Source organism: Macrobrachium nipponense, chromosome 33 (genome assembly GCF_015104395.2).
Source record: "Macrobrachium nipponense isolate FS-2020 chromosome 33, ASM1510439v2, whole genome shotgun sequence".
Lineage (NCBI taxonomy): Eukaryota > Metazoa > Arthropoda > Malacostraca > Decapoda > Palaemonidae > Macrobrachium > Macrobrachium nipponense.
Window position 1 is genome coordinate 13,170,856 of NC_087219.1, and position 26,176 is coordinate 13,197,031.

The 26,176-nt window shown below is 35.5% G+C and overlaps 1 protein-coding gene across 3 annotated transcripts in view; it reads right to left on the reverse strand.

Moving 5' to 3' along the window:
• Positions 1-8,276: 8,276 nt before the first annotated feature.
• LOC135202947 (protein Wnt-16-like) overlaps positions 8,277-26,176 on the reverse strand; it is a 329,737-nt gene continuing 311,837 nt past the window's right edge. Inside the window, exons 3-7 of one of the 3 annotated variants that reach the window (XM_064232435.1) lie at positions 15,261-15,417; positions 13,475-13,601; positions 10,935-11,075; positions 9,989-10,264; positions 8,277-9,337 (exon numbers count right to left, since the gene is read on the reverse strand). In XM_064232435.1, coding sequence (XP_064088505.1) covers positions 9,236-9,337; positions 9,989-10,264; positions 10,935-11,075; positions 13,475-13,601; positions 15,261-15,417 — 803 coding nt within the window. In that variant the 3' untranslated portion in view covers positions 8,277-9,235. Of the gene's footprint in view, positions 9,338-9,988; positions 10,265-10,904; positions 11,076-13,474; positions 13,602-15,260; positions 15,418-26,176 lie in introns of all 3 variants that reach the window. The other 2 variants (XM_064232434.1, XM_064232436.1) reach the window with 2 other exon arrangements.

The window sequence follows — 26,176 nt, forward strand, 5'->3', positions numbered from 1 at the left end:
AAGATTTTTCTGGATCATGAATTTGAAGCTCAATTGTGTAAATGAGCATTGCTTATGTAACGGCACCCTAGTTGCTTGTGATATACATTATATTTTTGTCAAGTTTAATTATTCAGTCATTTTGTTGCTTCGTCATCTCTTTTGATAATTCTGTTTTCCAAATATTTTCTCATATATTCAAGACTCTTGGTGAGGTTTCATACATTTAAGCTGAGCAGTATATGAAGATTTTGAGACGTGCGTAAGTGGTTTCATCTAGTTTTAATCTCTTTACCTTTACAAATGTATTTCATGTAATGTCTTGCATTCTGTAAGTGCATTTCATGATTATCTTGTATTTTTTAAATGCTTTTCATGAACTATCTCATATTTTGTAAATGCTTTTCATGGATTATCTCGCATTCAGTAAATGCATTTCAAGAATTGTCACATTCTGTATACAGTAGTAGACCTCGAGATACGAAATTAATCCGTTCCGAGGCGCCCTTCGTATCATGAAGTTTTCGTATCTTGGAACACATTTTACATGTAAAATGGCTAATCCGTTCCAAGCACTCCAAAAACACCCCAGTAAATTATATTTCCAGGCCTAAAACACATGTTCTAGGGTTACGACACCAATCTGACGGAAGAAATACGACTCCAAAAAGGCAAAATACTGTACATACTTGAGTAATATTCAACTGCATGTAATGTTCAACCCCATTTTTACTGTATATATTAGGACTTTAGCATATGTCCCTTAGCAATAAGCCTAGCCTATGTTAGCGGTTGCTACTTTAGCCTAGTCTATGATTCTGACATCTAAACCTAAGAAGCTAAAAGCTTAAAATATGCCAGTAAAATGAATAAATAATCAGTATGTACTCATTTCAAATAATTATTAATTAATCATTAACTACAATACACAAACAAACAAAAAAAAACCTTCCAATCGATTGTTTACATTCAGCTCTTACCCGTCTTATGAGTATCGAACGAACGCCAAGCAATCATTTTTCCTAGCATACAGTAAGCCATAAATTTTCATTAGTATCTCTCTTCAACTAATGAAAATACCAAACAGCATAATAAACCATTCATTTCTATTCTTTATTCTATCTTTACCTAATGGAGATAGCGAGTTACTGACAGCTATAATGAAACATACGTATACGTAACGTAATAATAAAACAGAAGAATTCTAAAAAATACGTATTTGTTGGCAGTCTGATTTATTTTATATTTTATGATATCTAATTCACAATTTTTTTTATTAAATGTATTGCATGTACTCATTTCAAATAATTATTAAGTAACCATTAACTATAATAAACAAACAAAAAAAAGCTTCTGAACTTCTGTTTACATCCAGCACTTACGAGTACGAGTATCGAACGATCGCCAAGCAATCACTTTGCACAGTAAGCCATAAATTTTCATTATCTCTCTTCAACTACTGAAACTACAAACAGTATAATAACTAATGGGAGAGCGGGAGGATGGTGGCGAGTTTACTCAGTTGGCGGCATGGGAGTTTTAAAATTGTTCTCGGTGGTCCGGGCGAATCTCGGGACTTTACAGCAACAACCTTTCGTATCTTGAAAACTTTTTCGTATGTAGAGCTGTAAAATTTTTCGTATTTGCTTTCGTATCTCGAGTTTTTCGTAAGTTGAGCCTTTCGTATGTCGAGGTACCACTGTACGTATTTGTTTCATGAATTATCTTGTATATTCTGTAAATGCATTTCAAGAATTACCTCAGTGTCTGGAAATGCATTTCATTAATGATGTTGCATTTTGTAAAATCTTTCATTCTATGAATGTTTCATTAATGATCTGGCATTTTGTAAATGTATTTCAAGAATTATCTTGCATTCTGTAAATGCATTTCAAGAATTATCTCACATTCTGTAAATGCATTTTATTGATGATCTCACATTTTGTAATTGCATTTCAAGAATTATCTTACATTCTGTAAATGATTTTCAAGGATTGTCTCATTCTTTATATGTGCTTCAAGCATTATCTGCCATTCTGTAAATGCGTTTCATTAATGATCTATCACTCTGTAAGTGTGTTTCATTGTTGATCTCACTTTCTGTCAGTGGATTTCAAGAACTGTCTCACATTCTGCAAAAGTGTTCAAGGTTTAGTTCGCATTCTGAAAATGCATTTTGTTAATGAACTGGCATTCTGTAAAATTTGTAAATGCATTTCAAGAATTATCTTGGAGGCTGTAAATACGTATCATTAACGATCTTGCATTTTGTAAATGTGTTTCAAGAATGCTCTCGTTCTCAGTGCTTTTCAAGAATTATGTCAGTCTGTCAGTGCATTGCAATAATGATCTCACAGTGTGTCATCGTTTTTCGTGAATAATTTAGCATTCTGAGAGATCGTTATTTATGAGGATTTTGAGATTCTCACCTCAAAATGGCATAGATATGATTATTCATGTTAAGGTCAAATATTTCCTTTTGAATTGCTTGACAGAATTGGTGATGTGATGTCAGTAAGTTAAAGATCTGCTTTGGTGTCTTTGAAACACTAGATACGTAGTTGGTGTTGCTGATGCTGCTGAATTTTCAGGTAGCTGTTATTCTGCTTTTAAGCCCAAATGCACCGTGTCATTCTTTTCTAAATGTTTGTGTTTTATTTATAAGATATAGTCTTTTTTTGCAAATTTTTTTTAAAATTTATTTTCAAAGTTTTGTTTTCTCTCTCTTTTTGATGCTTAATTGTAACTGAATGTTTGCTAATAATAATAATACCAGTAAAAATACCATCTAGGATATACCAGCGGAGATTGCCCTGCATCTTGACAATTAAAATAATATAATAATAATAATAATAATGATAATGAATAGGTATTGAAACAAGGAGACATATAAGGGCTATTTTATTGCCACAATACAAATCTTTAAATGTTACCTAGGACAAGGAGAGCTTGAGTTCTAGTTTCTATAGGAGTACTGAAGTAACTTGAAACATCAGAACAACCGGATTTAATTTTTCTCCAAATATAATGAGTACAGTGAATATCAGAAATAAAATCTGTGAAAAATATAATGAGTAAAGCGAACGTTGGTTCTCATGACTTATTTAGTGGGAAAATATCATAAGTGTTGTTGTCGAATAGTACAGGGTTACTCTTGATAAATAAAAAAAAAACTAATCAGTGATATTATGTCAAAGAAAACATGAAATTGATGATCATGAAATGAAAGATATGACGGTGAAAAAAGAAGACTCGGAGAGAAAACTAGAAAACAAACCCAGCTGGTGAGTGAGTGGGTCAATTTCCACAGTGCACCTCTTGCCTCTCCTTGTGTTGGCTCTGGACAAGCTTCAAGGACGCGGACATATTATACATCTGATCTGGGGCGATAGAATAGAGCATTTGAACAAGGGCTAATTTCCGCGATCATAAATCTCTTTGCCTTAAATAAAATATATCTACAGACGAGAACCGAGGGCGCACTGGGAAATACTTTACTCATTCTTATATGTTTGTTTGTTTTTTTTGTTTTTTTTATATCTTGTGGAAGAGCTGAGTCATTATAAGAGTAATGTTATAGTTTTCTCTATCCACTGGACGCTGCTCCTGTGTGGGTTGGGTGTGTGTGGTTTGTCTGTGTATATGTGTAACCTATCATTACACGCCTCCCTCATCATCTAAGCTAATTGAGAACATCAATAAGTTAATGTATATTATTTTATCTTTGCTTATTCTGATTTCTTTCAAGTGGGAGCAGAACCTGGTGGGTATATTGCTTTTGTATATATCTGGTGCAATATGTTCAGTCAATTCTAATGGGTATTCCTACCTGTGGCTGACAGAGTGAATGCTCAGGAAGCCGAGTATGGTGCTATATGGGTATAAAAATGGCTGCTAATAGATGAGAGCATGGAATAGCATGTCTTAAAGATTGATTGCCAAGGGTCAGTAGTTTGTAGTCATGGCTGGCAGAATGATTGCCAAGAGACCAAAGCATGTAAATAGATCACTGAATGATGGACAAGGAACCAAAGTTTTAATCATCTAGCTGACAAAGTTATTGCCAACACACAGAAGCATGTAAAATGTTTGATAGAATGACTACCAAGGGAGCAAAGCTTGTTGATAGGCAAATAGAATAATTGCCAAAGGGCCAAACCATGTAATCAAAAGGTTAAGAATGATTGCCAGGTGACCAAAGCATGTAATCATTTGGCTGACAGAGTTGATACCAATGAGCAAAGCATGTAATATGAGAGCATGTAATCATATGGCTGACAGATTTTTGCCAGTGGACCAAAGTATATCATTTGACTGGCAAAGTGTGATACTCAAGGGACCAGAGCATGCAGTTGCGTGGGTGACTAAATGGTTGTTGAAGGTCTAAAGCATGTAATCATATGGCTGACAGAATTAGTGTCAGTGGACTAAAGCATGTAATATGGATGACAGAATAATTGCTAGTGGCCTAGAGTATGCAATCATATGGCTATAGGACGGTGCCAACGACCAAAGAACGTAATATAACTGACAGAATGATTGGGAAGGGACCAAATCATGTATTTATATGACCAGAGAAACACCCATGTCATGTGGCTGTTTGAAATCTGCACCCACAGACTGGAATATGTTGACTTATTGCTAATTGCAGACTTACCAAGTGAGAAGAGTAGGTTTTGATGATAAGTTTGTTAAATTAATTGATAAGGTCCCAGCATATTCATTTATTTAGCTAATGGAATGCCAAAGGAATAATACACTTCATCAGATGAACTATGAAACTCTTTCCAAAGAGGTAGCAACAATATACAGTTGTCTAAGCCTTTTCGTTCCTGTGATGACAAGAACTTAAACTATTTTCATTGATGGATTTTAGGAGGGCCACACAAAAAGTCACACTTCGTGGGAGATGATGTCAAAAAGTAATTTTAGACCCTTGTAAAGGATGGCACTGGGACAGGTCAGAGTCTTCAGAACAGTGGAACCTCTATTGAATTTGGCAGCAAAGCTGTTGAATCACATAATAGTCAGCCATCCTTATAGAGAGACAATGGCCATAGATTTAGTATTTTTGGAATTTATTCACAGCATCTCATATATTATTGTTATATAGTTTAACCAAGTCACTTTTTAAGTCACAAGTGACATGAATCCTGCAAGTATCTGGTGATACTCTGTACTGCATGCTGAAGGAAGGTTTTATTCAGCATTACCTCGGCTTCCAGTTTTTTAACCTCTTTCTGTCTTCCCACCTAGCTGCTCATTTACTTTTAAGAAATATCTAAATAATAATAAGAAGACATAGCTACTTCAGCAAATATAGTTCTGGGCAGTTCAATTCTTTTGATGTATCAGAATGAAATCCCAGTAAATATAGTTCACTCATCCACAGAATATTTTGAATGATAAAAAAACAGTTTCCTTCAGCAACTGGTGACATACCCAGAAGACGTGACTGTAGCATCTCTGTATATATATATATTTATTTATTTATTTACTGTATATATATATGGAACACTAACTGGTATAGCTACATGTGTCTTGAATTGAACTGGGAGGACTGTTTATTTAACAGTATTGAGGTGCGTCCAATTTTGTGGTGATATTTCCAGATTAATACGTTGTCAGCACAGAAATAAAGGTACGTAAATGACGCTTAAGTCTGAAGAAACAATGTTTTCCCCAGCTGAATAAAGATGAAATTATAAATTTGTTGACTTTCATTATTCATACAAAACCATTTTTCAAGTACGTATACAGAGCAGTTACAAGTATATCACCCAGGACTGGTTAAAACTTCTGTCTGAATCATCTGAAAGATGGAAATAAACTTACTGAAACAACATCAAGGTAATTCTCATGAACACTTAGAGTACGGCCAAACTATGTTTCTCAGATAAGAAATATGGCACTATACAAAATCACAGTTCTCCCAGTTCAAATCAGGACGAAGTTTTGACAGTTTGCACCAAACAGTTGAAGAAATTCATTTCCGTCCTTTAATTCACTGTGATTAATTCACGTTATAGTATTTTTTTTTCTTTCGAATGACATCTTCGAGAGCGAGTTGGCCTTCATTGTGGGAAAAAAAGAATAAAAACATGAGAGGGACTTAGCAAGCAACTGTGTGCAAAGAGTCTGGTGGACCCTACGGACCCTACTCACTGAAACAGATTCAGCACTAATCAAATAGGAATTTCTACACCATTGTTTTGAATGCGCGTTATCATACAACTATGTACACGAAAGGAAAATGAGAAACGGCATTTCTGCCGAAGCGAACAAACACCCAGTTCGTCGTTTCCTCATCGAAACGGAAGTTGATCAGATGTAGAAACTGAACACGAAACTTGAGTAGTTTCTTCTGGTGCTCACGACAGCATAGAAATAGAATCCAGCTTTGGATGAAATGAAGGAATTTGGCAAAAGATCTTATTGGATAAATTTGATGGCAGCAGATTCAAGGAATACGCTGACGATAAATGAACGTGGGTCCAAAAAAAGAAAAATAATAATAATGAAAGGATGAAGTGTCTTGGGTTCAACTGTATATTTACAGTAATATCAGATCTGACCTGACCTTGACTTCAGAAATAATAATACGGGACCCACATTTCTCAGCACGAAGAAGAGAGTTAGAAAAAAATTCAGCATCTTAAAATTGCTCTTCAGTCTGATTTCAAGAAAAACCTGATGGAAAGTCAGAGTAATTTTGCCTTTAGCTCTTTGAAGTGGCTTCAGATTTCATATCTGAATCCTAAAAATATATTGTCATTTCAACACGAGGTTTTATCAGTTAATTTTAAATATAATTACAGCAGTGTTTAATTTTATAATTTCCTTCTGCAGATTCCCCTTACACAATTCTCTCTGCAATGAAATAATGCACGTAGTGAATGACTTAGTATCTTTTTCTCATTATGAAAAGGGGGTACATATTCTGAGAAACTATCCGTAATCAATTAGTTCTTCACCTTTGTTGATATCGAACACAGCATTACATAATCAATTTTGTCAGCCAACCTCCCAGGGCCTAGAAAAGGATTAAGCTTTCAAATTAACTGTCAGTGGTTTCACACTAGACATCTTGCTTTCTCATTCATCAGTCCATAACATCAGCGTATGAAAAAGAAAGAGAGATTAAAAAAAAGAAACCATCTGATATTTTATTTTGTCAGTCGTATTTGACCTGCGTTACATCGTACCACATTGACACCAAGAAATCTTTTTGCCTACGTTACAGACAGTGATGCTCGGACAGAGACAGGAAGGAGAGATGGAGCCTTTTCATAAGTCTGCTGATTGGTGGCATTCCTCTTTGCTGTCGACTGGCCAGGCAAAAATGGCTGCTTGATAACAGAGTGACTCTTCTAGTTCAAAGGGAGTGACGACAGTCATTTTTGGGGGCCTGCTTTTCGCCGTCATTTGGGAAAAGTCGGTTTTTACTTTGAATTGCAGTCATGATGCCAAGTTTGGGGATTTGAGAGGGAAGGGGATGAGGAGGCGGTTTCAATAGATAGGAAGGCCGTTGGGGGGTCCAATGAATGAAGGGGGGCTGGGGGGGGGGGGGGAAGGGGGGGGGGGGGGGGGGGGGGGGGATGGGACGAATGTTAATCCCAAGAGACTAGAATGAGTCTGGTCTGGAGATGAGAGTAAGTGATAACACTTCATTATTAAAGTTGCAATCTGTTTTACTTTTTTCTTTTAATGTATAAGCGGAAAAGTAATATACTTCAGTATATACAAACACAGCCATAGCTCCGGGAGCCTGTGGCCGATATACCATAAATATGAGGTATTCCTTTGATCCAATTACATTATATCAGACTTAATATACATCTAAACAGCATCTGTTACTATATCATTATTGCAGTATATCATTTGCAATGAATCATAAAAATAAAACTGAAAAATTCTTGTGACATACAAGAATGGATTGGGTTGAATGTATGTTTAGAACCAGTGCTAGATTATTGCCATTGTAGTTTTTCAGAATATTAGAGAATAGGTATTTGGACGTGTTATAATTTAAGTAGGGCATTTGACCTTTATTGCCTTGGAAATAAATATCTTATTGTTTCAAATGCAAAAAGTTAGATGGGATTAAAACTAAATTTTTTTTTCACTTAGAACAGACTTCCCATGATATTTTAAAAATATCTATAAATAGAAAGAATAAAATTGAACATGATTATTATGCACATCTACTGATAAACTTCAAACTTTTCATTAAAAAAAAAGGAAATTGTTTTCTGACTATTTGTCATCTTTCTGAAGGAAATATGAAAAGTCAAGAGTAAAGATTCCACTTCATTCAGAGGAGAGTATGTTTGTTTTTTTGGACGAAACATTTTGATCACTAGGTGAAACTTATGGGACGAGTCTGTTACGTTATAGTTGGCATGTTGATTTTTCTCTGCTTCTCAGAAGAAGAAGAAGAGGAGAAAAGATAAAGACAAAGAAGAAATAGGGCTTTCATTCCCTCAGTCAACTTCAGGCAACTGAGGTTTTTTTCCTAAAGAATCGTGAGGCTGCCTGCATAGGGTACACACATATCTATCAACATCATACATCGTTAAAACATAGAATTGAAACGATACATGCTAATGCTTACATATTAACGAGTTCTTTGAAAACATGACCAACAGAAGAAGAAAGCATTTTAATCTAAAGTTCAGCATTTCAGAGATATGGCGACGCCTGCTGTCTTAAATCTGTTTACCAGAAAGGAAATCACTTCATCGCATGCTGTCAAGGTTTTACAACACAACACTTCATCTCCATCTTACATGCTGTTAGGGGTTTATGAGACAACACAGTGTTTCCACTTAGCAACCAAAGCAAAATTTGCATTGCTAATTTTTGGTTATCATGTCTTTTCCACCTTTGATTAACAATGTCTCTTACTTCATTGGTAATCTATCAACACAGGATAACTTTCTATTCTGATCTGATGTTTTTACTCTCAGAACCCCTTTTGCAAAGTTCGAATGCAGGTCCAAACCTCAGCACTGTTCCTTTTCAAAGAATAAGCCTCCATATTTGGGTGCTTATTACATAATTGTCAAGGTTTGAGAAATTTAGCTATGTTGAGGGACTGTTTCTGTCTCAGTAAGTAGACCACCTCATACATTTCTTTAGCAGCATACCGGAGACACTTCGATCAAGCAGCGAAGACTGTTAAGTTCCTCAGGCTTTCCTTTCACTCCCATTCCATTAACCCAAGACTTAGGGAAACCTGAAACCAAATCGAGTTTTATTTGCAGGTGTACACATCCACATTAGTCACGCAGGTCTTGCATTTGACGTAACAGCACCAGACGAACTTGCAGTGACATCTGTCAACGTACGTCTCCACCTGTAAAGAGACGAAATTACAAGTCAGATCCACTATAGCCATAAGAAACATAGTTGTATGCATAGAGATGAATTTGTGAAATCTTACTTTAAAACCAGATAATCATATGAATAAAATATGAGTTATGGTTCAGTTTGAAGGCAGTATAAAAGCAGAAATCACCACATAAACTAAATAAATATGTACTAGCAGTGTAAGAATGCCTAAAACTTAAGATATCAGTGGTAAATAAATTATTAAGAAACAAAGTACAGCAATTGAAACTAAGATACTTATCTCCTGTGTTCAATTGATTATGAAATGGAAAACACTATTGGTGTATAATAAAGTTGGTATGTCTCACAGTATGTTGATCTTCGTTTTTCCATCCTACATCTCTTGTAGTAGGGTAGTGCCATCAGTGCACATTTACGTTACCTACATTCCTGCGTCCTTTCTTCACTGTTGCTGTCCAAGAGTGGGGTTCTCTCCCAGTTCCACCTTTAGATCCGTGTACTTCATCTCTATTTTTTGGATCTCTCTGAATTGCTATCCAACCAGTCCAACCCCTATTTTCACCATCTTAAGCACTGAATGGCAAAAAGTGCACCAGTGCTAGGCTTGACAGCCTAAATCTCATAAATATAGTGAAATCCATCCTGCATCACTAACCTTGGTATTGTATCCTCGGCCACAACAGAGCAGTTTGCAGGAGTCAGCCCCGTTGGACGTCTTGTTGCAGTAGCGGCCGTGAGTGCCCAGGATCCCCTTCTTTTTGTCCTGCACGCAGTAGTTGGGTGACTTGTGGATGTGGACCAAGTCATCCTTCCCTGCTGGGAAGCGGCGGTTTCGACGACTGCGGCGCTTTCGTCGCCTTCTGCGGGGAGGCTCCCGTCGGCGTGAGGAACTCCTTCGCTTCTTGCGCTTCAACTGGAAGGAAAATTTGCCCTGTGAGTCCAGTATAGTATGTGCATTTATACTATACATGTCTGTATATACCAATGAACTTGCTTTGAAAAGTCATATTTATCAAGCATATTAAGAAACTAAGTTTTGAGAAAGCATGCTTCTAAATTTATAAGCTGCACTGTAATATGAAATCAAATGATAACGTTTACTTCACTGGAGTCGCTATTATCATTGAATCCAATTTATACTTATAGATTACTGTAGAGACCTTTTATTACCAGTGGATTATCATAGAATCCTTCTGAATACCCACTGACTAGAGGATTTCCACTATTTTCTATGGATTGTCATGGAATCCTTTCAGTGCATATGAAATATGGAATACTTCTGTTTTTTTGTGCTTTGTCATTGAATATTTATTTTCTGTGAATTGTGACATAATCCTCTTTTCTAAGTAATTATCAATCTTTTAACTACGTAAATTACGATACAATCCCTCTATGATGCATGGAACCTAAGGGAATCCCTCTGTTACCTATGGATTACCATTAAATCCCTCTTAAGAATCAAGACAGAATCCAACTCTCTTTTCCCAAGGATTATCTTAGAACCTCTTCATTTCCTAGGGCTTAGCATAGAATCATTTTATTACCTACGAATTGCAATGGAATCCTATTACCTGCAAATTAGCATGGAGTCCCTCCTTTACCTGTACTGCACTGTGGTACTTCAGCTTGAGGTAATCTCCAACGGCAGAAAAGGAGGGGATGGAGCGCCAGCAGGTCTTCACTTCGCATGAGCCAGACACACCGTGACACCGACACTGCATCTTCATAAGACGGGCAACGGCCTGTGAGAAAATTCCCAGGGGTTAATTACAAATACACTTCAATAAACTGTTCCAGGAACAGTATATATTATGTATATACAGGCAGTCCCCAGTTATCGGCAGACTTGGTTAATGGCGATCTGGGTACCGCTTATTGGCCCCATAAGATGCTGATAATTGAATTATGGGGCCATAAGGTGCTCTCTGGCAGGGATGTTTGGGTCCTCCCACGTGTGTTTAATCTCCGCATATCTACCAAATTTATAACAGCAGAGATAAAACCCTTTATTCCATTACAGATATCAAACATCATCTTTTCCGTTATGCAGAATTCTAAATCTATTACATAGGTTCACGATTGATAAAGTTTTTCATGCAATAACAAGAAACGGAGTCAGATTTTCTAGCAACGTGGCATCTCATTTTAGTGCTGTTGCCAATGTTTCAAACAGTTCCATGTGCGTTTAAATCCATGGATAAGCCTCTTAGATTATCTTCAGGGGCCACTTTCAGTGGTCACTGTACATGTCTGGAGACAGTTCTCCTTTCTACAAATATTTTGATTTCTTAATATATAGAATAAATTGGTGAGCAAGGAAATATGAAATAAAGCATAACAGAGTAAGTTTGACCAGTGAGAAAATAAACAATCGTATTCAGACAGATCTCTCTCTCTCTCTCTCTCTCTCTCTCTCTGACAAAATAATGGACAGAAAACAATGACTGAATATTGCTTGAATATGTCATGGCAAAGTTTTGGCCTGACTGAAGTGTAGAGAAACTTTGACACCGACTTACAAGTCATTCCTGGTCATTTCACTGCCATGGATAGACATCAACTTCAGAGCTGAGAAAAGGCAATCGTGTACAAAATAAATAGGTATTTTCTAGAGGAAAAGGGGAATGGACGGTCTATGTTATCCCATAAAAATGCTCTCGCTCAGATAGTTGTAAAATTTAGAAGAGAGAGATCGAGAGGAGGGCCGAATAAGGAGGAGATTAAAGTACCTGAGAGTGAAAAGCCCCTTTAATCTTATTATTTTAGCCTCGGGGTTTGTCTCAAAGACATTCTGGGGACTGCCTGTATATACATATTGTTCCTGAAACAAGATGTATATATATCTTGCATTCCCACAAAGATCCAGCCCGTGGATAAAGAAAATAATCTTCATATAAAAATAAAAGCAGGTTGATACCAAGACTTCTGACTTATATATAAATTTGTCCTACATCTGGATCTCGTGTGACTATTAGTTTCCTAAAGATTTACATGGACCGCAATTCCCGTCCACACTAAACAAATGTCTTTGCTTTGATCTTCCGTTTTGAAATTAGGTTTGTTATCATGCAGCAAATGTGTAGGGGATTATAGGTAGCATTGATCCTTTTCCATTGTTTCTGTGTTCTTCAGAAATAATTTTATATGTGTTTAATTTATATTATGAATTTCTGACTCACATCAGCATCAAACCTGGTCTCTCAAATGAAGGGCCAGAGTGCTACCAACTGACTCACACAGGTCCATGCCATATCATTTGAGAGACTGTGGTTCGATCCAGATGTAAGACAAATTTATATATATATATATATATATATATAGATATATATATATGTATAGTATATATATATATTACATTTATTTATTCTTTTATATATTAACTTCATATTTAATTTTAAAGGCTAATGTATAATTATATATATTTATTACATATAATATATATATACTATACATATATATCATATTTAATTTTAAAGTCTATGTATATATATATATATATATATATATATATACATATACATATATATACATATATACATATATATATATATATATATATATATATAGTATATATATATATATATATATATATATATATATATATATATATATATATATATATATATATATATATATATATATATATATATATATATATATATATATATATATATATATAGATATATATATATACATATATATATAGATATATATGTATATATATATGTATGTATATATATATGTATATGTGTATATATATATATATATATATATATATATATATATATATATATAGTATGTGTGTGTGTGTGTGTGTGTGTGTTCGTGTGTATGTATAACTGAATCGCGAAAGTTTGGAATGTGATAATTCCATAAATAAAGGTATAAACCATGAGGGAAAATAAACAACGGAGTGTCCGCAAGAGCTTTCGACGTTCAACGTCCTTACTTAGCAGACGAAAGATCTTGCGGAAACTCCGTTGTTTATTTTCCCTCGTGGCTTATACCTTTTATATATATATATATATATATATATATATATATATATATATATATATATATATATACATAAAATGATATACTCATAAGACAAAAATTGCAAGTCTGAAAGACAAGATTTACGTCATTGTAACGCACTTACCTCCCTTCCAGCCTCATTATTGTGGAGATTCATCAAGTTTCGTTTCCGTTTGAATTTCTTGTGGCGTTCTTTCTCGGGTGCATCGACGAACTGGCGGGCGAATTGGATTCCAAATCGTAAGTTGTCGCTGAAAGGAGGAGGGGGAAATATTTCGAGTAATGTTATATACTACAGAAATGATTTAGTAGGTCGATTTCCATAAAAGTTGTATCCAAGAGGTTAAGCAGAGCTATCGCTGTAGGTGTAAAGAAAACGTACCAAACTAAAGGCAGGATTTTTAAAGAAAACGAGCATTTTTTTTACGGGGGAGACTAAGTAAAATTAGTGAGTATATATTTTTTATTCTCAAAGTTAAGGTAATTCGAGGTTATGTGAGATCTATATATATATATATATATATATATATATATATATATATATATATATATAAGCGAATCCCAAAGGAAAATTATAGAAATCCAAGCGCTTTCGTCTTTAAGTAAAGACGAAAGCGCTAGGATTTCTGACTATCATTTTCGTGTGGGATTCGCTTATTTATGAAGTCACGTGCATCTACTGTAATTTTTAAATATATATATATATATATATATATATATATATATATATATATATATATATATATATATATATATATATATATATATATATATATATATATATATATATATATATATATATATATATATATATATATATATATATATATGTGTGTGTGTGTGTGTGAGAGAGAGAGAGAGAGAGAGAGAGAGAGAGAGGAATTCCACCAAACATTCGCCCCTATAACGGACGTTAGTGACCACTTACAGTCGGTTGTTGTTTACTCAGACCAATATATACTAGCAGAAGAAGCGCCTGAAGGGATTTCTAAGAAGAAAACAACTGTGATTGGCGGCCACAAACGCTTACTTTAAAACGTCAAAACAGTGACGTTACGAATTGAGGACGGTTGATCTTCCCGGTAAAAGTTCGCTTATGAACGAAATTCACTGAAATCTATTTTTCCTTGAGATTTAAGAAAAAAAAAATGGTGAAGTGAGATTGACAGCATTTTAGGAAGTATTGTTCACGGTCAAGTGTTTTTAACAAGCGGTGCTATAACACTTTTCTTGGCATTTCCATGAAAATATTGAATGTGGGCAACAAAGCTATCAAGAACGATGACAAGTTTAGATATTTAGAGGTATATTTAATAAACCTAAATAACTAGCATTCGTATAGAAATTAACTTAACGTATTTCATACACAGGATGTTGATCCACTCCAGAGTTGCGTTAATGACAGCAGTGATTTCCTTTTTAAATCGTAGGGGTGAGGAGTTAAGAAAGTAATAAAGATTGAATTAACAAAGGTCCTAGAACTTTATCCTGTGGTACTCCATTCAAGATAGGCCTAGACTTTGTACAAACTGTCAGCAGAATTCGTGCATAAGAAAGAAGCCGAGTTCATATTCAGCGGGAAGGCGACACTAAGAAACTCAGAAGTGGGGGGGAAATTGTTTTGCATTAGATTAAAGTAATTTAACTGATAACAGAGAATAAATAAAACTGTATGCTGTAAGTGAAAGAGGAAAGTATCCCCTCAAATAAAGAAAACTGTACTTCTCAAGTCAAAATATAGTGGCCCCAAGAAAATGGTATATCCATACTATTCCAGTGTCTGACTGATGTTAACTTTAAGAAATCAAAGCATGACAAGACAATGAAACAGTATATCATAAATTAAAGCAAACAAAGTTGTAACTCATAGAAAACGGCAGCTTTCCAAGAAAATGGTATCTTACGCTTACCTACAACCTCCCCACTTCCAGCCTTCGGGAGTTGAGAGTCCTTGCTTGCTCATGTCGCAGGAGCAGTCTGTGAGGTTCCCTGACGAGCAGGCTTGGGTAACGGCGTGCACCACCCCTGCTGAGGTGACGGCGTAGATGAAGGCAGTCTCTTTGCTCCCTGTGTGAAAGACAGACGAAGGGGAAATGCTTGGTCAGTGTTCTTTGTGGAAACATAAACTCGCTCTTTGTATGCATATCTCTCTCTCTCTCTCTCTCTCTCCTCTAGTCTCCTCTTCAATCTCTCTCTCTCTCTCTCTCTCTCTCTGCAAAGCATAATAAAGAACCCCCGAGTTGCATTGCCAGGTGTTTACCGAATCATTACCTGAAAACCGCCAAGTCATTCACAGTTGCTTATGCAAACTGCGAGACGAGGGCCGAGTCACCTAGTGTATTATATATTAATATATATATAATATTTATATATAATATAATATATTATAATTATTAATATTATAATATATATAATTATACATTATATATATATATATAATATATATTATATATACATACATACATACATACATATTATATATATCCATACATTGAGGGTAAACTGCTGAAAAATATGAGTATCTCCATTTACTTCTTGCTGCTTAGATATACGTTAGTACACTTACGCACATTGATGATTTGCCAATGATGGTTTGTGCGTATATGTGCTTGTGATCATATATGAGAGCCAGCAGTGTGTACGTGCGTATCTAAGTATCAGAACTGTATAAACCATTAATATCCGTAAGCATTTATGAGAAGCATTCGTAGTCGCGTTCATACATTCAAACGAAATGTCTGCCTCTCTCATTACGCGCGTATGAGCCAGGAAATCGTGCGCACCCCTGTTTATCCATATTAGCGTACGTACGCGCGCGTCCACACGCGCACACGTCCCTGATCTTGACCCCTTGTACGCCTCTGAAAGGGGGATGGGGGGTGGCATGGGTACTGATGCATGATACCCCAGTGACTTACACACGTCAGTCACAGAAATACTTTGGTCTTTGTGGACTCGTCAGAAGCCGTCACACCAGCCAGGGCGCTCCGGCCTCCGCCAGTGCGCAGTTCTGCCCCATGTCACCACGTACCAGTGAGTGTGTGTGTTGGTTTGTTTGTCTGTCTGTCTGTCTGTATGCGTCCTTTTTTAATTTTTAATTATTAGTTTTTTTGTTTTTTTTTAGCTTGCAGGTTCCAAGGCCTTCTGGCTGTTGTACGATTTGGCCAGAAATGCATCTGAAGTTTGTGTTGAGTGCGGGTTGTATCAAGTTACAAGCGCACAAACGCGCGCGCACACAAACACACATATACAAATATGTATGTGTGTATATTATATAATAATATACGTATGTATTTATGTATATATAACACACACACACTCTCTTCTCTCCTCTCTCTCTCTCTCTCTCTCTCGCTCTCTCTCTCTCTCTCTCTATACTCTCTCTCTCTCTCTCTCTCTCTACTCTCTCTTCTCTTCTCTCTCTCAAATGTTAAGCCACATAGTGTATAGTTTGATATCCTTTTCACTTTATACCTCCGGAGTCATTTAACAATTATAATTGATAAGAAACACTTTTCAGTTAAAATCCCTCTAAGGTGTAAGTTATTGCCGAGGTATAGTCAGATGAATTTTAGACGACATTTGTTGCTTAATGATATATTTGTGGATACAGAAAAATATGTCACGGTGTATGTGACAATGTAATGTCACTTTTTGTTGCAAGAACACATCCAAGATATACACTATGAACGCGCACTCCTTTTCTAGGTGTGTGTGTTTGTGTATTTCATTCCTTCGTAAGGGGACATGCTGTAGATATATTCTAACTCCTTGCTGTAAATAATTTGCATGGATTGATTCTAATCCTACCACTGAAGGAAAGAGAGATCCAGAATTACGTGTTTGTAAAGTTTGTAAAGTGTTCCATTGATAACCGACGCGACGCAGCAGTTTAGAATTATATTAGCCACAGTAAAAGAAAAAAAATAGTGTTTTAGACCTCTCCATTTGTGATCAAACTAGAGACTGGAAAATTGGAACCATTCAATATGTTGGAGAGCTCTTCTGAAATTCGATCCAAAGGTCAGAATCTCTATAAAAAACGTTTTGACACCTCACAAGACTAGAGAATTCAGGTTTAAATGTTTCCAATGGGGGAAATATAAAACATTGATTTATTTGTTTATTATACTCTCTCTCTCTCTCTCTCTCTCTCTCTCTCTCTCTCTCTCTCTCTCTCTCTCTCTCTCGTTAAAAGATCACCCTCCGTAAGTTAATAGGATTAACAATTGCGGTTTGACAGCATCCAATCCTAATTATTTTTCCATTGTTTGGAGTGTCCATGACTGTATACGTATTCTTGTGTATATACATTCATACATGCGCGCGCTAGCTCTCGCGTACATACATACATGCATGCATACATACGTAGATGTATGGCAGAATTTCCATACATACGTGCATTGATATATATATATATATATATATATATATATATATATATATATTAAAACATATTATATATAAGCGAATACCACAGGAAATTGACAGGTATATATTATATATATATATATATATATATATATATATATAATATATATGTGTGTGTGTGTGTGTGTGTGTGTGTTTGTGTGTATTTATGTATGCGTGCATATATACAAAAACATCGTTGTTTTGTTCGTGACTTTCAAGAGAACATAAATGGTATATATATATATATATATATATATATATATATATTTATATATATATATATATATATATATATATATATATATATATATATATATATATATATATATATATATATATATATATATATACACAATATATATATAATATACAATATATAATATAATATATACATATTATATATATATATATATATATATATATATATATATATAAAACAACTTAAAATACCACAACAGAATTCTAAAGTAGCGTAGGTCTCATTCACATTGAAGAGGACACTGCTATTACGGTCGACATACAACGATAATATAAACTGAGAAAATTAATATGCAGATGAATTCACACACACGACGCACATGGACACGTACACGCGCAGGGTAACTGCCGGGTACTTGGCCATTTTATATTTTCTCCACTTGAGGGGAACTGAGCAGAGGGGAGAGGAGAGAGAGAGAGAGAGAGAGGGTGGAGGGGGAAAGAGGAAGTTTGGTAGGTATCGATTTACAAAAGACTATTTGTTTATTATGCGGATTGCCAGGGCAAATAGTGGACCCGCTTTCGATCTCTCTCTCTCTCTCTCTCTCTCTCTCTTCTCATCTCTTCATTCAGCTTCTTTATATTATGTATAATTATTATATATATAGTTTATATATTATATATATATATATAAATTATATATATATATAATATATATATATTATATATATACTATATATATATACTATATATATATATATATATATATTTAGTAACAGGACATCATTTGAACAGAATGTATCTAATGCAGATTTTATTTTAAAAAGAGTTACAAAAAGTTACAAGATTTTGAGGACTATTCATTGTCGGTAGCCGAACGATGACAGATTGTCCTCGAAAGCTTATAACTTTTTTTTTTTTAATACAATCCCCATTAAATACCATCCTGCTCAAATGAGGTGTTGATGCTAATTGTAGAAGTGCTCAGAACAATTTTGCACGTGATCAAGTTATATATATATATATATATATATATATATATATATATATATATATATATATATATTTATATATATATAAATATTATATATATATATAGATATATATATATATGATATATAAATATATATATGTAAATATATAATATATATATATATATATATATATATATAATATATAAATATATATGTGTGTAAATATTATATATATATATATATATATATAATATATATATATATATATATAGATATAATATATATATAGATGTGTAAAATATATATATATATATATATATATATATATATATATATATATATATATATATATATATATATATATATAGCCCATGCTTATCACAATATGTTGAGAATACCTTACCATGCTTATTCACAATATGTTGGGAATACCTTACACCCGAAAGGGAATTATAATTAAAATGAATGCATTTACCCCCACCAGGATTCGAACCCTGGCATTCGGTTCACATACAGTGATAAACAATCGACTTTGGCAAAGCGGCTATCCCGGGATTGTTATTGCTTGAAGTTAGTACATACGACGCTGCAATAGACCTTAGTATCTGGTGTGAACGGTATATACATAGTGGATTGAGAAACCAAGAGAGAGAGAGAGAGAGAGAGAGAGAGAAGGCGGGGGGTGGGGGCATGACTGCCAACTGGAGACAGAACTTTTAGATTTGATTGAGTGATTGCAACTTATCTATCGTTGCGACTACCTGGTATGGTAAAACGAGAGAGTTATGAATGGATCCTACCAATTTGTGTGTTTATTACCAGCTTTTTTTTCGTTGCTCTCTCTCTCTCTCTCTCTCTCTCTCTCTCTCTCTCTCTCTCTCTCTCTCTCTCTGACAGCAAATTGTTTACTTTTAATTGGTCCTGACTGAATCCGTCACAAAGGAGGTCTCTCTCTCTCTCTTGTCCGGTGTCCGAGGAGACGACAAAAAGAGCCGTATTTGTTCTGGGGAAGTCCTGTCCTCGGGAACAAGGACAAACAAGGAGAGGAAACAAGGAGTTCACTTCGCGTGAGAGCTGCTGTGTTTGTTTGCCGCCTGGTCAGAAAACAGGCAAAACAATGGTGATTGTTTGCTTCGTTTTAATTTCGAGTAGTGGCTCCTCCAGAGTGTATAGGAATTAAGTAAAGAGAGAGAGAGAGAGAATTTATTAGCTTAAACCTAAAGCTAGACACTTGGATTTGTAGGAATATTAGTCTCTCTCTCTCTCTCTCTCTCTCTCTCTCTCTCTCTCTGTAGAGCCGTGCAGGTATTGTACATTGGAAAGTAAACGTAGAAATGAAATAATGAGAGCATGCATACATTCGTCGTAATAGAAAATACAAGCTTCTAGAAGATTCAGTGTGGATGGCTTTAGAAAAATACAAGATAGCAGTCATTGTCATATTCTCTAGCTAATGAATAAGGCGATCATCTTCCACTGTCTAACAGGTCTGTGACACATAAGCACTGAAGCATCACCAGAGCATTGGTGCTCTTCTCATATAATTCTCCAAGGCACTTTCTAGGTTGTCTGTTCTCGAGGATCTGAATAATTCAATCTTTTCACTTAGCCCTCCTTTTCCCGTTTCCTCTACACCACCAAACCAGCTCACCTTGTTGATAATGGGAGGTCATCAACGCAGCGTCGATTTCTCTCAAACTATTTGTACCTTATTACATAATGAAATTACCTGTAAATTTTCATTAAATTCAATTCATCCGCTCTTGAGATATCCTGCCGATAGAAGAAAGTCTGAGATATCCTGTCAATACAGACACACACATTTAAATCATCCTGTCAGTACAGAGACAGAGTCAAGATGGCCTGCCAGTACAGACAGTGAGGCAGGCAGACGTTCAGACAGACACTGGAAAAGACATAGTGTCCCTCCTACCTCATAAAAGAACAAGAGAAACCATAAAAATCAACATTTTACTTAATGAAGACATCACTGATTAATCTCTCAACCTACGAGGTAGCAATTATCGTTTCATCACGAACGAATTATAACTACAAGGAGAATCATATCAGACCCATTAGCCGAACAACCTTCAAGGCAAAGATGCCGTCACGTCGTCGTAAATGACAGCTTAGCAAAACAGAGGAAATCAATGCCATCAATCATTCCAGGATGCAATCGAGAAAAGGCTGCGGCGGCCGTGGTGGGCCGTTACAAAGAAAACGGGCGGCGCAACGAAAACGCGTGAAGATAAACATCCGAGGATAATTATGGGCGGGTCAAACAAACGCTTTATTTCGCCTTTGCTTAACGTTGGCATCGGTAGTAAAGCCTTACTTGTTATTCATTTAACCCTTTAGTTATTTTTGTCATCAATGCTGAGGCCTTATTTCTACCGGTGTTAATTCTTAAGTTATATATGGTATTATTGCTTATCTAATATTTAATTATATATTATTGAATCGTCCCAAAGCCTTATTTTCTATTATTATCATCCTATTAGTGACTCAGAAGCAAGACCTTATTTATTTTGCATTCCTTAGATTTCATTCCCTTTTGAGATGGTGCTCAGGCGCTCTCTTGCATCCTTCAGAGTTTGCGTATTTTATCTGTTCTGTAAGCCCTTAGATTGCCCAACTTTACCTTATTATCTATAGTATGTCAGGATATAAGCCTTAGTCATCTTTGGCTTTATATTGGCATAGATGGTAAATCCTTAATACCTATCGTTTAGACTTTATTTCTTATTGACATTGGTGATGAAGCCCTATTCCACGTTATTTTTAGAATTGGGTTAATTTTGAAATCGGTTCAAAATTCTGTAATTTTGCTTATTTTCCCCACTATTTTGTTAGTGTCACCATTGCCAAAGAATGAGCGCTTTTATCAGTCCTGAAGTCCTTTTTCACTTCTGCTTATTATGGGCATCAGCAAAGAAGGTATAACTAAGTGGCATTATGTTGCCTGTAATTATATGTATATATATAATATATATATATATATATATATATATATATATATATATAGTAATATGTATGTATATAGGATACATATATGTATTTATTATATAAATATAAATATATATATAAAAAAATATTTTATATATTTTATATCTTATAATTATATATATTATATATATATATATATATATATATATATATATATATATATATAATATATATATATATATATATAATTGTAAGGTACCTAAAAACCAAATTTAATTCTCGTTGACAGACCGTCGTCCCCCAATCATCCAAAGTCTCCATGACCTTTGCAACGGCCCACCTCTGAATTATCTCAAAAGGCCAAAATATCTGAGACGACGACACAGGCTGAGGAAAAGTTCATCAAAGACTCGATAACTTTCTCCTAATCTCGGATTCTGAAACTTTTCTGTAATCTGTGATATCTTTTAATGGTCGATCTCTCTCTCTCTCCTCTCTCTCTCACCTCCTCTCCTCATCTCGTCTCTCTCCCCTTTCTCTCTTCTCCTCTCTTCTCTCCAGTGTATCCCGGACTCGAAGCGTGGACACGGACGGAGCTATATAGTATGAGCACGTTCTTTAAAACCGCCTAATAAAGTGAATTATGTCGCAGGTGGTCAGTTGTCTGTTTTTGGTCCCGCGTTTCTTTTATATATATATATATATATATATATATATATATATATATATATATATATATATATATATATATATATATATATATATGATATTAGAGAGAGAGAGAGAGAGAGTAATCCAAGGGCATGAAGAGCTATAAATTTTTTTAGAATGATCCACAACAGTCAACCAACAGGCAGGTAATACATGTTATTATATATACTATATATATATATATATATATATATATATATATATATATATATATACATGTATTACCTGCCTGTTTGGTTGACTGTTGTGGATCATTAAAAAAAATTTGATAACTCTTCATGCCCTTGGATTACTCTCTCTCTCTCTCTCTCTCTCTCTCTCTCTCTCTCTCTCTCTCTCTCTTTATTTTTGTTTTTAACTAAAGTAGTGATGCTTCGATGGAAGGCAAGATTTGTAAGCTGTCATAAACATAATTGCTCACTAGTCAACTGTGGAAGGTCGCAGCTGGGGTATAGAGAGGGACCAGTGGTTAGAGGTGGGCCAAGTAACGTCATCCCCCTCCCCTCCCCCCCCCCCCCCCCCCCCCCCCCCAAAAAAAAATGCGTATTTTTGATGAGCAAAGTCTTTTATATTTCAACGTAATGAGGCGAATAAATAAGTGTAAAGTCTAGATGGAATAAAAGTACAGAGAAAGAGAGAGAGAGAGAGAGATTTAATATACATATATCAAAGATATGATGATCCCTAAGTATACACCGGCTATGACAAATGGCAGAGGGAAACTACAACTTATCTTGTCATTAGGCAAAATCATGCCTTACGAGCGAACGCGGAAAGGTTGGCACTCCTGTGCCACAGCGCATGTGACAAATTACAGTTCTGTTGGGGCGCCCTTGATCAGCAAGCGTTAATCTCTGGTAAATACCGTCTTAACGGCAAATAAAACAATTATCATTCCTCTGAATTGTATTCATAAATCGCACAGCCGCAAGTTATGATCGTTCCTTCGTTTCTACGCATCTTTTTGGGACATTCCACAACTGTCATAGTATTTTTGGAAGAATGTATACGTGGACACTACGGAGTCATTGCGTTCATATAGTTCATAAATGGGTTGTAGGACACGCATTGATTTCTTTCATTTTCCCTTATATATATCACTTATGCAGTGTTTTTTTTCTATTTATTTGTGTGTTTAGCAAGATTGATGACAATTGATGAAAACACTTTGTCCGATTTCCTAGAAACATTTTTGAAAAGATTGCGATAGTGATCTACTTACGTACATTATATCAGGCTATGGTGGTGTTCCAGATACAATCACTCAAACTGTGTGATGGTGATTTGTACAAAGTAAGCCAGGTAGTGATGTTGATCTGGCCACATTTAATGGTGATCAACTCACCTGCAACCACTTTCATTTCTTTTTTACTGTACCTCCGTTCATATTCTCTCTCTTCTGTCTGCCTTCCCTTCGCCCTCTCCTTAGAATTGTGGCAACATTATTTTCAGTGCTGAATGGACTCTTAGGTCCCAGCGTTCGGCCTTGGGTCTCATTTTTATTCTAGTTCCAACAATCAGAATGTTGGATAGAGTCATGACCATCCTCGTAACATTACTGATTGTATCTTAACCACATTCCAACAATCATGCGATTAAGATACACTGTAATGATGATAAACACACAATCAAATGGACTTTTAATTCAAGGGCAACCTATCTGACTGAGATGTGAATGCACTCACAATCGTCTCGATTTTCATTCACATATTGTGGTGACGATCCACGAATAATCAGTCAAATTATGATGGGGGATCCAGAAATAATCAGTCAAATTATGATGGGGGATCCAGAAATAATCAGTCAAATTATGATGGGGATCCAGAAATAATCAGTCAAATTATGATGGGGGATCCAGAAATAATCAGTCAAATTATGATGGGGGATCCAGAAATAATCAGTCAAATTATGATGTGGGATCGAGAAATGTTGTTTTTGTTGTTTATGTTTATGTTTATCTTCCCGCCACTGGCCAGTGGCATAAGGCTGATACAGTTCCTCTCCATCTGTCTCTATCCCGAGCCATTTCCCTCGCTTCCTCTAAGTTTTGGATTCATCCAATCAAAGATCCCTGACAATTATGTCTATCCACCTCGTTCTTGGTCTACCCAGCGGTCTTCTTCCTATTTGTACTGCTCTCAGTGCTCTCCTGGGGTCTCTATTCTCTTCCATCCTCTCAACATGTCCAAACCATTTCAGCCTTCCCCTCTTCAACCTGGTACTGACTGGCCTTTGCCTCAATCTCACCCTGATGTCTTCATTTCTAACATAATCATCCCATTTAATGCCAAGTATTCCTTCTCAGCAGCTTCATCTCAAAAGCATCCAACCTTTTCTCCTCTGTTCTGGTCAGTGCCCAGGTGGACGAGCCATACATCAGGACTGGTATTACTACTGCATTGAATATTCTCATCTTAGTTCTCAAGCTGATTTCATGCCTCGACCAAATGTTTTTTCTCAGAACCTCAAAAGCTCTTGCTGCTCCTAGTTTTCTTCTTTGTATATCTTCAATTTGCCTCCCGTCTGCTGTTACCACACTTCCCAAGTAAACAAACTTCTCAACTTGCTTGAGTTCCTGTCCTCTGATTGTTCATTATCTCCCCATGTGCCAACCCAATCATCATCCTTACTCACAACCATGATCTCGCTCTTCTTTGTGCTGATGTTCAAGCCAAAATTCTGTGTCTCTGTCTCCATCCTCATTACCATACCTACCAGCACCACCACAGTATCGAGAAATAATCAGTCAAATTATGATAGGGGATCCAGAAATAATCAGTCAAATTATGATGGGGGATCGAGAAATAATCAGTCAAATTATGATGGGGGATCCAGAAATAATCAGTCAAATTATGATGGGGGATCCAGAAATAATCAGTCAAATTATGATGGGGGATCCAGAAATAATCAGTCAAATTATGATGGGGGATCCAGAAATAATCAGTCAGATTATGATGGGGGATCCAGAAATAATCAGTCAAATTATGATTGAGGATCCAGAAATAATCAGTCAAATTATGATGAGATCGAGAAATAATCAGTCAAATTATAATGGGGGATCGAGAAATAATCAGTCAAATTATGATGTGGGATCGAGAAATAATCAGTCAAATTATGATTGAGGATCCAGAAATAATCAGTCAAATTATGATTGAGGATCCAGAAATAATCAGTCAAATTATGATTGGGGATCCAGAAATAATCAGTCAAATTATAATGTGGGATCCAGAAAATAAATGTCAGTCCAAATTATGATAGGAGGATCCGGGAGAAAGAAACTCCAGATTCAAATTAATGATAGGGGGGATGCCGAGAAATAACTCAGATCAAAGTTACATGGGGATGGGGGAATAGAGAAATACAGGTTCAAAGGGAGGATGGGGGAATCCAAGAACTGAAACAATCATGTTCAGATTATGATAGGGGATTCCAGACAATAATCATTCCAAGAAATTTAATGAATGGAGGGATTTCGAAAAGGAAAGAATCAGGGGGTCAAGAGAGGATCACATCCAAAAGAAATCAAGATCAATTCAATTAATTTGGGTATGGTGGATCCGAGAAATAATCATCTCCAAATTCAT